Source organism: Martes martes (genome assembly GCF_963455335.1).
Source record: "Martes martes genome assembly, chromosome: 11".
Classification (NCBI taxonomy): domain Eukaryota; kingdom Metazoa; phylum Chordata; class Mammalia; order Carnivora; family Mustelidae; genus Martes; species Martes martes.
Window position 1 is genome coordinate 1,794,871 of NC_137899.1, and position 11,926 is coordinate 1,806,796.

Sequence of the window (11,926 nt, forward strand, 5' to 3'; positions counted from 1 at the left end):
GAGCGGGAGTCCGCAGGATTGAGGAGACAGGTACGGCTCTGAAGGCGCAACCCTCCAGTGCGGAGGGGCGTCCTGTAGCGCCTAGGAGGGATGACTGGGACTCTGATTGGGGGTCATGGAAGTTGAGGCACGGACTTGGGGGTGTGGAAAGCAAGGCACCAGGGGCAGCAGGACCCAGGACTCCCGGATGCACTCAGGAGCAGCCACCCCCAGGACGGACAGACAGGCACGGCCCACAGAGGTCTCCAGGAGGAACTGTCCCATTGTATTGTGGTCAGAGAAGGGGAGAGTGCTTTCTCCGGGCTTTGGTTTGTTGCTACTGTGAGGCGAACAGTGGAAACATTTGGGAATCGATTTACATGGAGAGGAACTTCCACTACGTGCTGAGCAAGCAAGACCTGGGGTGGGGGTGAGGGCCTCCCTGGGCAAGTGCACAACAGGGTGAACTGTCCAGGGCAGGCACCGGCCTGCACACAGTAGGTGGGCCCTGAATGTTTACCCGATGATGCCCTCTTGCTTGTGTGTCATTAAGGGACCATCTCAGGTGGACACATATATCCTAAATGGAGGAAGTCAGAGGAAATTCAGAGCACAAATTCTTTTGGAAACGAAATCATTTAGGAACCGACACCAAAAGTAAGGCTCAGCCAGTCGAAAACCTCGATCGGCTCTTTAACCAGACACGGACCTTTACTCTGTAAAAATAATGACAAACATGACCTTGAACTTCCAACTGCAGTGATTTCCGCCGACCTTGTTTTGATATTTGCTGGAGCTGGGGTCAGGTTCAGAACAGAGCAGAAACCAAGGCTTACCCCAAGCCAGCAGCCCCGTGAGGCAGCTACAAACAGAGCGAGTAAATTCATTGTAATGGGGTTACTCTTGAGATGGATAATAGACAGGATAATACAAGTTACCAGCATTCGGAATACCGTAGCGTCTACCGGATAATATAAATCCAGCAGGATGGCAGTGAGCACGGGGCAAACCGGCCCCTCCCCACCAAGGAGGCCCTGCCATGAGTGTCTTATGTATTCCTCCCAAGATAGTCCATCACTTTAGAAACATGCTGACATGTATGTTCATATAACTTTGTTTGGACACAAACTGCATCTTCTGTACCTTCTCATTTTTTAAAAAAAGATTTTATTTATTTATTTATTCGAGAGAGAGCAAGGGCAGGGGGAGGGGCAGAGGGAGAGGGAGAAGCAGGCTCCCCGCTGAGCAGGGAGGCCCATGAGGGGCTCGATCCCAGGACCCTGGGACCATGGCCTGAGCCGAAGGCAGAGGCTTCACGGACTGAGCCACCCAGACATCTCTGTACCTCGTCATTTTGGTTCCCTTGGAAATTATACTTAACTTGCAAATCTTCACCAAATTTTGGAGATTTTCTCCATTAGTAAGTGTGGAGCTTCCTCCTTCTTGCAAACGGCTCCCTAGTTTCTAGGGACCGGGTGCGCACAAGGGCACCTGTATGTCCCAGGGACGAGAGGGCCCATTTCCCACTGCCTTTAAAGGTACAGTGACATTTTTCTTGAAATGCCAGAGAATATCCAAGAAATAACCCCAGAGACATCCAAGAATACCCAGGAATTTCACAAAAGCAAAAGGCTCCTGATAGAAATTTAGTCTGATGGGGTGCCTGGGCGGCTCAGTCGTTTGCACGTCTGACTCTTGGTTTTGGCTCAGGTCCGATCTCAGGGTTGTGAGATCGAGCCCCGGTCCCGCTCTGAGCTCAGCGGGGAGCCTGCTTGAGATTCTCTTTTCCTCTGACAGCCCCCGCCCAGTACCTCTTGGTCTCTCTAAAATAAATAAATCTTAAAAAAATTTTTTTTTTTTTTTGGTCTGAACCAGAAAGTCAGAGGAAGAAGCCTGGGGTCTGGGCTCCATGGTGCAGCCCCCGCCCTGTCTCTGCATGGACTGAGTCCTGCTCCTCTCTGGAAGACAGGGACACGGTCAGTCTGGAGGCTTCGGTGACACTGGGGGGCTTGGCTCCAGCCCTGGGGGGGCGGGGAAGCTGTCCCTTTCCTCCCACCCTCCCTCCTGGGAAAGGCCGTGATGTGTGCAGGTCCGTGGCTGGAGGACTTCTGCCTGCAGAGGGAGAAGCAAGTCAGGGCTTTGCCCCACTGAAAACTGGCCAGGGGTGCCTCCCTTCCTCTCCCTGGGCCTTGGTTTCCCCCTTTGAAAACTAGCCGTGGTGGGGGGCTGGCCTTGCCCAGCCGATCTCTCCAGCCGTCCCTGGGGCCGTGCAGGAGGAACCCGCGAACGGCCGGGCAGGGGGACGCCCCTTGAACAAAACAAGCGGGACCTGGCTGTGCACTCCCGGTTAGAATTGCACTTTGGCTCCCGGTGGGAGCCGGAACAGCACAAACACAGTCGGAAACCTGGACCAGCAACCCTCCCTCCGCCCACCATTTGCGCAGGCCCTCGGACGCTGGAGCAAAACAAACTTTTTTTCCCCCCAAACTTATTTTGAACACCAGCGACCAGCACGCAGCTCCGGCAATCATTAACCCCGCGTTCGGGGGGAGGGGAGGGCGGTCGGCGCCCTTTATAAGGCGCGCGCGGCTCCCGGCGAGTATCGGCTGCCTCTCCGGCATCGGCGGCGTCTCCGGCACCGGCTACTTGGCCACCGCTCGCTCGCCAGCGCCCCGCCAGCACCGGCCTCTGTCCGCCGCCCCTGCTCCGCGATGCCTGAGCTCCCCGCTGCCTGCGCCTGGCCGCTTCTGCTCCTGCTGGCCATCCAACCGGGCACGACGGCGGGCGCCCCCCAGCCATGGCACTGCGCGCCCTGCTCCGCGGAGAAGCTCGCGCTTTGCCCTCCCGTGCCCGACTCGTGCGCTGAGGCCGCCCCGCCTGCCAGCTGCGGCTGCTGCCCGGTGTGCGCCCTGCCACAGGGCGCCTCCTGCGGGGTGGTCACTGCGCGCTGCGCCACGGGCCTCAGCTGCCGAGCGCGGCCAGAGGAGCCCCGGCCGCTGCACGCGCTCATCCGCGGCCAAGGCGTCTGCGGACCCAGCGATCCCGAAGCAGGTAGGACCGTAGGCCCCACGGGGTCTCCCCGCCGCCCCCTCCCCCGTCCCCGCCCCAGACGGATTGCCGGGGGGAGGGATAGTCAGTGTGGAGCAAACCGACCCAAGTCCAGAGCTTGGAGGGGGAAAGATCGTCGGTCACCTGGATGAGCCCCATCATTTCATGGTCCTGCAGGGGCAGGTGCCCAGGAGAGGGGAGGTGAGGCCGGAGGGCTCACACAACTTGGTGGGAGAGTTGGGGAGAGGACCCAGATGCCTGAGAGAAGAGGGAGGCCCAGGGGCTTCCTTGGCCGTGCCTGGGCCATGGGAGGCCGGCCCTCCTTTCTGCTGCTGAGTGGGTGGCCCCAGAGGGCTGAGCCTCTGGGAAGGCCTGGCATGGGGGTCCCTCCTGCCCCAGGGCAAGCGTTTGGAATGTCCTTTGTAAGGGACTCTTGTGGAGTTTGCCAACTGTTTACAGAGCGTGTGTGAGCAGAGCCTGTAAACTTCACTCGCATTCATGCTAGAAAAAAAGTGTTTGGTGTGCGTGCTTCCCCTAGGGACTTGACAGTCAGACCTTTGCTGAGATGCGCAGGGATTTACTTGTAGTGGGAAGAAGGGGAAATACCTCTCCCTCCACCCGCTCTCCTTACCTCCCCATGGGGGCCAGTGGCTGCCCTGTCCTGCGTCCTTGTGGGAGGAATCCCGTGGTTCCGTGCTCTAGTAGGGCATCTGCCGGAGAGCGTGACCCTTGCAAGCAGGGGCACAGTGTTCCTACTGGTTCTCTGTCTTCAGAGTCAGTAAAATGCGGTCATCTTCAGTGGTCCTTAAAGGAGTTGGATCCCCAGGACCCCCTCAGGAAAGCCCGCTCTCTGTGACTCTGTCCACACACCAAATCCAAACAAACGTGCGAGTGGCTTCGCTCCCCTGCTACTTTAGAAGCAAACACACAGGGTAACCCCCACCCCCAGCTTGCAAAATTGCTGTTGGGTCACTTGATTCCCCGGACACTGTCGGAAGCTCTGTTGGAGGTCACGTGGGCATAACCCAGGGCCCACGGGACCACCCTTCTCTCCCCGCCTGGATTCTTGGGAGAGGAAGCCCCTCCCAGAGGCCAGGTGCGGAAGCTCGGGGAGGGCTCACGGGGTCTGCCATGCTGTCTTTTTCAGATGCCAAGGAGTCCTCGGAGAGCTCTGAGATCACCCAGGAGCAGCTCCTGGAGAATTTCCATCTGATGGCCCCGTCTGAGGAAGACATGCCCGTCCTCTGGAACGCAGTCAGCAACTACAAGACCATGAGGTCTGGGTATGCCTCGGACACAGACTCCGACAAGTTGAAGGTGAGGCCCCAGGGCAGGTGCCAAGCAGACCCGGTGGGCTTCCCCGGGTCCTGAAGGCGTGGGAGTGAACGCTTTCCTCCCCGAGGCCGGATAGACCTTCTCCACGTCCGCCTTGAGCAGCTTTTCCCGCAGGGACTTCGAAGAGGGGAGCCTGTTGGGTGGAAAGCCAGCTCCGCCACGGTGTGGCTTCAGACACGCGTCTGTCGGCCCGCCCCAAAGCTCCCCCAGGCCCCCTGCTCCCCCCTTCCTCAAAATCGTGGTCACATCTGCATAACGTGACATTTATGGCTTGAACCATTTCACACTGTAGTTCTGTGGCACTAATTCTGCAGGCATCACTGCCGTCCATCTCGAGAACTATTTCGGGTCTTCTCAACCCCGAGACTGTCCCCAGTAACCGCTGACTCCGCGGTCTCGTGTGCTCTGACCACTCTTTTTAATCCTACCACTTGAGGGCGACCGAGAATCAAAGTTGCGGAGATGGGCACGGCGTGTGAGGAAAAAGAGAGAAAATGGTCCCCCCAAGCATGAGCCCCTGGAACAATGGGGGTCTGACCCGTTTTCCCGGACACTTCGGGATTTTGTCTGCGCGTGGTGCCCGATGGGGAAAAGTTCATTCTCATCTCCGAGTAGCCGGACGGATGCCTTAATCCTTGCTTCATCTGACTTCTGTGACCTAACGGCATAGAGGAAAGGGGTTCACAGTCGAAGTCCCCGCTGCTGGAAGGGCTGAGTCCTCCTTGCCGTCAGGCGGCCGGGGCGGAGTCCCCACAGGGCAGAGGCGGAGGGGAGCGCCCAGGGGATGCTCCCGCCTCCTTGTAGGTGTTCAGCCAGTGTTCGGGGAGGGTAGGTGTGCCCCCCACGCATCTCAACAGCTCCCTCCTCACCTCCCAGGCAGGTCTGACCCGCCCCCAGAGCCCCATGGAACCTCTCCCGCCGGTCGGGTTCAGGTGGACAGTTTGCTTATCCTTGTCATGATCACAATGTCAAATGCTCTTCCAGGAGCCTTGCCGCCGAGAGCTCCACAGGATACTGGCACAACTGGCCGAGGAGCACCAGTCGCCCAGACATCTTGACAATTTCTACCTGCCCAACTGCAACAAGAACGGGTTCTATCACAGCAGACAGGTGCGCACCCTGCCCGGGGCATCCTCGTGGGGAGGGTCCCCGCTGGCCCATCCCCGCAAGGCCCCCCTTTCCTCGAACAGGGCGTCCAGTCCCAAATACGCACCGTAAAGCCCCCAGCTGACCATATTAAGTAAGAGCCACCCCTCCGGGGCCACGGACTGGCAGCCCCTGGGAGCCTGAAGACCAGCTGGTCACGGCCAGCAGGGGACCCACCCCGCGCTCGGCCAGGGCTCCGGGTTCGGGTGTGACCTGGCTGCTCCGCAAGTCTGAGCAGGTGGGTGGGTGGTCGGTCCCCCATGCTCCAGCTGTTTCCCGTCTGTCCCACCAGAGGAAGGGGGTAGGTCATCTTAGGAAAGCGAGTGTCTCCTTGGACCTCTGTAGTGCTCTCTCCCCACGGAAGCAAACGGTCCGCTCAGTGGAACACAGCAGCGCTTCCAGCCCGCCAGATAATGAGCGAGATCAAACCCGAACCAAACACTTAATTTTGAGGCGTTCTTTAGGACTCAGTGAAATGCAGGGTCTGGGGATGTGTATAGCCAGGGAAGGGGGACAGGTAGAGGCCATGGTTTCCTGAGGAGGAGTCTGCCTGGGAGTCCGAGGTGATGGGGGCCACACACGGGACGTGCGTGCTCCCTCCCTGCTGTTGGGGCCACAAGCTGGACAGCTGTGCTCACACGAGGCCATTTAACACATGCGCGATGTCCTCATCAACTGGACACGTGGCCTTCGTCTCTATTTTGTGGGGAGAACGGCCGGGCTGGCACGCTGGGCGTGCCCTTCCCGGCCAAGGTCACTGTGGCTCCGAGCTCCGCCGCCTCCCGCTTCCCCGGGGCTGCTCCTGACCGTGCGCTCTGTCTTGCCTCTGCAGTGCCGGACCGCCACGGACGGCCAGCGGGGGCTCTGCTGGTGTGTCTATCCCTGGAGCGGGGAGAGGATCCCGGGGTCTGTGGAGGTCAGAGGCGACCCCAACTGCAATCAGTATTTTGCCGTGCACAGCTGAGAGCACATGTCCTCTCCTCCGTCCCTTCACAGGAAATATTTAAGTACATAGCGTATTTATAGTCTGGAAATCATACACACTTATCTATATATATGTATATGTGTGGGAACCACTTTTATACGCCGCCTGCTGGTGGACACGTAAATCTGTAGTTTATTTATTCACTGTACATGTATTTTTCCGACACAGCCTGTGTGCTGTGTTTCTCTGTAAATCATGAAACCTGTCACGTCGCACCGGGTGTAAATACTTGATTTGTGGCTCCTCCAAGCTCCCTGTTCCCGGTTCTGAAGAGTGGGGGGAAATAAAGCCTGGAAAATGCAAACCTGAAATGTGCAGCAGGTGCATTTTTTTTCAAGTGACTTAACAGGAGGCTGAAGGAGGGTTCCCTCCGCAGCCCCGGATCCGAGTCTGTGTAAACGCGCAGGGGGAGTCAGGTGGGGAGGCCGGGACCGGACGTGGCCACGGGGCTGGGAGTTCCTGTCGAGCTGGCCGTGTCGTCCGACCCGCCTGCATGGTACAGACGTAGTGAGAATAAATGCCGCCCCCCCCCCCGCCCCGCCCCGGGAAGGTGGTGGCTGCCATGGACGGGAACTGAATGTTCCCTCCCTGTTTCTGAAAAACCTCTCACGCACCTCTTCGCACGCAGCTTTGGGGTTCCAGTCCCGATTTACCATAGGACCCCGTAATTCCACTTCTAGAGATATACCCCAGATTCGTGAGATGTATGTCCGTGCAAAAGCTCGTGCACGAGGTTATGTTCTAGATGCATTATTTGTAATGACCAAAAGGTGGACCCATCCAAACGCTCATCAGTGGATGAAGGGATAAACAGCATATCGTGTCCCCACCCACGAAAAGACTCCCCGGCCGTGAAAAGGACTGACGGACGCTCCAACACGGAGGGATCTTGAAAAGTGTCTGCTCGGTGAACCAGCCCCGTCATAAACGATGTCCCACTCCGTGACGCTGTGAACGTCCCCCTTAGGGAAAGCTCCAGAGACGGACGGGAGTGAGGGGTGGCTTAGGCTGGGAACAGGGGCTGGCGGGCGACAGCTAATGGGTATGGGGGTTCTTACTCGGTGGTGGCAATGTTCTGAACCTGAGTGAGAACGATGCCCCATGTCGGTGAAGACATTCAAAGCCACGGACTTGCACACTTTCAATGGGGGCCATTTCGTGGTATGGGGAGTCCATCTGAACAAAGCAGTTAAGAAAAGATTTTCTAGGGGCAGAGGTTATGCTGGATTCCACGAGAAGGCGCAGGAGCCGGAAGACCAGGTGGGAGTTTCCTGGAGAACCAGTGACACTTGGAGTCACCTGTGCCCCACCCCCGGCCCCTTGGGCTCCAGCCTCTCTCCTGCTGACTTTGAACCCGTCTAATCAGCTGCGAGGATTCATCACAACCCCGGCTGATAGCCCACTCCCACTATGGGTCCGCCTTTGGCTCTCTTATTATTTGTTCTATTTTTAGTAATGTGCCGAGGACTCATGCCATTAGTTACGTTTGCTCTGTTTGTAGCATTTCTAACATTAAATTACTGTGTAGGTGTGGAATGAACTCAAGTTGGAAATGGCATAATACCTTTTATATGAACAGTGGGGTTTGATTTAGTAACAATTTCCTTGGGATTTTTATATTGGTGAGCACCATAGGTAGGTATATTGCCTCTGTGTGGTTTTGGCTGTGGGGTTATACTGCTCTTGTAGGACGAATCGAGGTCGTTTATAGCTTCTTAAAAAGTCCTTGTTGATTGGGATGCTCTGTTCCTCAGTCGTTCCGTCAGACTCGTGAGACCCTTTGGACGTGGCGTTTTCTTGGTGGGAATATCCTGAACAGTCCTTCAACTGTTGTCACAATTACAAGAATCTGCAGGCTTTTGATTTGTTCTTCAAAATTACAACTTCTGTGGAATTTTAGGTTTATTTAGGCTTTCAAAGTCGATGGCACACAGTTTTGATAGCGTTTTCTGATAATCCGTAGAGTTTCTGCTTTATCTCCTATGTCCCCTTTCTCTCATAATGTTAGCTGTGACCGCTTATTCTTGACAGTCTTTTTGAAGGTGTTTGCCTCTTTGTTCAGTGTTTCAGAGAAGCATCCGCTGTGTTGAGCTCACGTCTTCTCGGAGACGGCTTTCCACTCCTCTCCTTATGACCTCTTCGCTTGTGTGGTCCCTGGGTTTGCTCCAAGCACCACAGGTAATCACTTAGCTGGTTTTCAGCCCCTCTTTACCTGACCTACGTATTTCCGGTGTATATTTCTTTTGATCTCCTTGCTTGCCTTCGTTATCGTCATCAACATGACCCACAGAGTTTTGATTTCAAGATGATTAATGCCTCCTTCGACCTTGAGTTATTTATGTCTGTGCTTTTTAGTTTTCGAAAATGTGGGGATCTAGGGAGATTACTCCTGTCCTTAATTCTCAGTGTAGTCACGGTATGGTCAGGAACCGTCATGTACGTGGTGTCTCTTCTTTCGATTCTGAGGCTTTCTGGCGAGCTGGTACGTGATAAATTTTTCAATGTTCTGTAGGTTCTTGAGAAGGACGTGTCGCCTGTACTTCCCCCATGTAACTTGGTTCGGCTAAGTGGGCTAGTGTGGAGGTCCCAGATCTCCTGAATCCCCACTGATTTTTTTTTGTCTGTTTAATAATCAGTAATGAAGACAGGACAAAAATTCCTGTAATCGTATTAATTTTCAAATAAGATCGTTGAAAGATATCTTATTAGGTGCACAGGTGTTTGGAACAGCTAGCTACTCTTGGTTAACTTCTCTCTTGTTACCTTGTAGTGACTTTCCCTACCTCCAATTAACCACTGTCTGGCTTAAAATCTATTTGTTCTGATGGTACGAGCTGCTCTCCTTTATTTTGGCTAGTTTTTTCTGATATCACTTTTCTACCCTCTAACATTTAGCCTTGTCTGTTGTAACCAGATACATCTTGATTTTCAGCAAACGAACCTGCCTCTGTCTTTTCAACTGGCAAATCTTAACATCGGTTTTAATGAGTTCCTTAATCTCTACACGAGCGACATTTTGGGAGGGATAATTCCTCGTGGCAGGGTTGTCCTGTTTTGGGAAGCCTAGCCGCACCCCTGGCGTCCACGTGCTCCATGCCAGGGGACCCTCCAGGCGTGAGATCAGAAACCTCAGCAGACACTGCCGGCTGTCCTGGTGGGGGAGGGGACGGGGGGCTGCGCCGGTGCCCCTGGAGAATCACTGACTCCACAGCGCTGACCGTGGGACCCGTTCATGGCATCTTGGTTTGTTACTCCATTCGCCCTCCCTCCCCCCCACCGCGCCTGCAGCTTCTATCTTCAACATCAGGACTCTTAGGCTCCCACACCAGGTCTTCCTCCAAAATGCCCGTCAGTGTGCTTCTCCGGGACGGCATGTCCCAGGGTCCCCAGCACCTGAAACTATTTCTCACGCCCTTGCCTTCAAAGGCAACGTGACTGACTGTAAAACTCCAGTGGCTGTCATTCCTTTGTCCTTGCCGTGTCCAGAGTCATGGTCACACCCTGTGGAGTCCGCTCCGTGCTTGTTTCCGCATCTGGGACCTGCTCTTTCTCTCTCAAAGCTTTGATATTTTACAAATTCACCATCATGTATCTGCCAGTGTTTTTAATTCTTTTATTTTAAAAGATTTTATTTATTTTAGAGAGCGAGGGTTGGGGGGAGAAGCAGAGAGAATCTTAAGCAGACTCTGGGCTGAGCGTGGAGCCTGACGTGGGGCTCGATCCCACGACCCTGAGATCATGACCTGAGCGGAAATCAAGAGCCCGATGCCACCCCTGCGCCTCTGTCAGTGTTTCTGAACTGGATCCCCCTCTACATTTGGTAGAACCCATCAGCCTAAAGTCTTTCATGTTGTGTGTGTGTGTCTTTTTTTCCTTACAATGAGATCTCTCTCTCTTATTTCTGTAAATATTCGCCAGGACGTCAGTGGTCTGGACTCAGCCTCCCTGCTTCCAGCCGCTAGTCCTCTCCACTGTTCCTTTTATTTCCCAATGTCTGGTCCCTGTCTCCTTGTAAGACAGGTGGCCAGCTGTCCGCTTCATCTTCCCTCAGTCAGCCCCTGGCTCTGCCCTTTCTGTCCATCCCATCTCTGTGTTCTTGGTTTCAACTATCAGAAACTTCATGCCAACTTTGCCATTTTGTGACTCTTTCTGCTTCTAGCTCTTACTTCGTAATAGGATACCTTCCCTCCGCTCTCCAAACCTGTACTGCAGGGACAGTTATGATTTTGTTTCCAACCGGAAGGATCTGCTTCTTTGTTTCCCTTTCGATTCAGTTGCGCCGCTCAGAGTTCGGGCAGCCTGGGAACGCTCATTGCCCAGGGCAGCAGCGAGCGCGCCTTCCCCACCCGAGGCTCCTGGCACAGGTGCAGCGAGGATGCCAGCGTCTACAATTGCCCAACCAGGGCGGGCACTATGCTGTGCTTCCTTTTAGTTGTGTGCACGTGTGCATGACTGCTTCTGTGCGCCTGTGTGTGCATGTGAGTGTGCCTTGTGTGAGTACGTGTGTGCATGCCTGTGTATATGTGTGTGTGCATGAGTGTGCCTGTGCACGCATGAGAGCGCGTGTGTGTGCATGCTTGTGCCTGTGTGTGCACCTGTGTGTGCATGCGTGTGTGTGGACACGTGGCGTGTGTACACAGTGCCACCGCATTGGCTCTCATGTTCACCCACTTAGAGCATTTTTCCGCATCGCTGACCTCAACAACAGGGTGGGTGACATCACAGTCCTTTCTAAGGAATGTGTTTCCGTTTAAAACGTCCTGGTGCTGTGTGCAGGCCTGGAGCGCTGTCGTCAGGCACGTGTCTGGAGGAGTGCTGGGTCCCAGGGTCCGGCTGTATGAACCAGGCCTCTCTGGACAGCTTGCCACGGCGGAGAAGCCCCTTCCACGATGCCCTCCTCAGCACCATAACTGTCATGCTGCCGTGTGCGTCTGGCTGGCCGGACCCCAGGGACCCCGGAGAGCTGCGGGAGCAGCTGCGCTCCCTGGGCCCTGTGACACACACGCCCTGGCACGCTCATTTCTGTGCTGCTTTCACCAGCGGGGACCTTAAAGGGCCTGCAGCACTCGGGGCCCGGATGCCAGGACACCCGTCAAACTTGTGCACCCCAAGCATCCCACGGTCCCCGGCACCTGCTGCCCCTGAGGGCCTGGTCTGCTCACCGGCTCCCTCCCTCCTCTGGGTTAGCGCTTGGCAGGCATGGACCCCACCCGACCTTGGACCATGGCCTGTCCCATGTTCCTCCGCGTTTGTTCTGTGAAGACCTGCGGAGCTGGATGCCAGAGGGTATGACTCTGCAGGGCGGACCCATCTCAAATGCTCCTTTAAAGGCTCAGTTACGGCTCTGAACAGGCCATTTTGTGCAAGGAGGCTCGTCACTGATTCTTGAAGGCACCCGCACAATTACGCCAGGGCCAAGGCAGGAGCCCTCCC

The 11,926-nt window shown here is 55.5% G+C and overlaps 1 protein-coding gene across 1 annotated transcript; it reads left to right on the top strand.

The window, feature by feature from the left end:
* The first annotated feature begins 2,565 nt into the window (after nucleotides 1–2,565).
* Nucleotides 2,566–6,804, top strand: IGFBP1 (insulin like growth factor binding protein 1). The gene is made up of 4 exons (XM_080818663.1): nucleotides 2,566–3,030; nucleotides 4,175–4,344; nucleotides 5,347–5,472; nucleotides 6,341–6,804. Exons 1-4 carry the CDS (start codon nucleotides 2,691–2,693, stop codon nucleotides 6,470–6,472), a joined length of 768 nt encoding a protein of 255 aa, XP_080674789.1. The 5' UTR covers nucleotides 2,566–2,690; the 3' UTR covers nucleotides 6,473–6,804.
* The last annotated feature ends 5,122 nt before the right edge of the window (nucleotides 6,805–11,926 follow it).

Excerpts from the sequence above, each read along its gene's own strand:
- IGFBP1 (XM_080818663.1), top strand. The coding sequence starts at position 2,691 with ATGCCTGAGCTCCCCGCTGCCTGCGCCTGGCCGCTTCTGCTCCTGCTG. Across the intron at positions 3,031-4,174 it reads ACCCAGCGATCCCGAAGCAG|ATGCCAAGGAGTCCTCGGAG; the intron begins GTAGGACCGTAG and ends TGTCTTTTTCAG. Across the intron at positions 5,473-6,340 it reads GGTTCTATCACAGCAGACAG|TGCCGGACCGCCACGGACGG; the intron begins GTGCGCACCCTG and ends TTGCCTCTGCAG.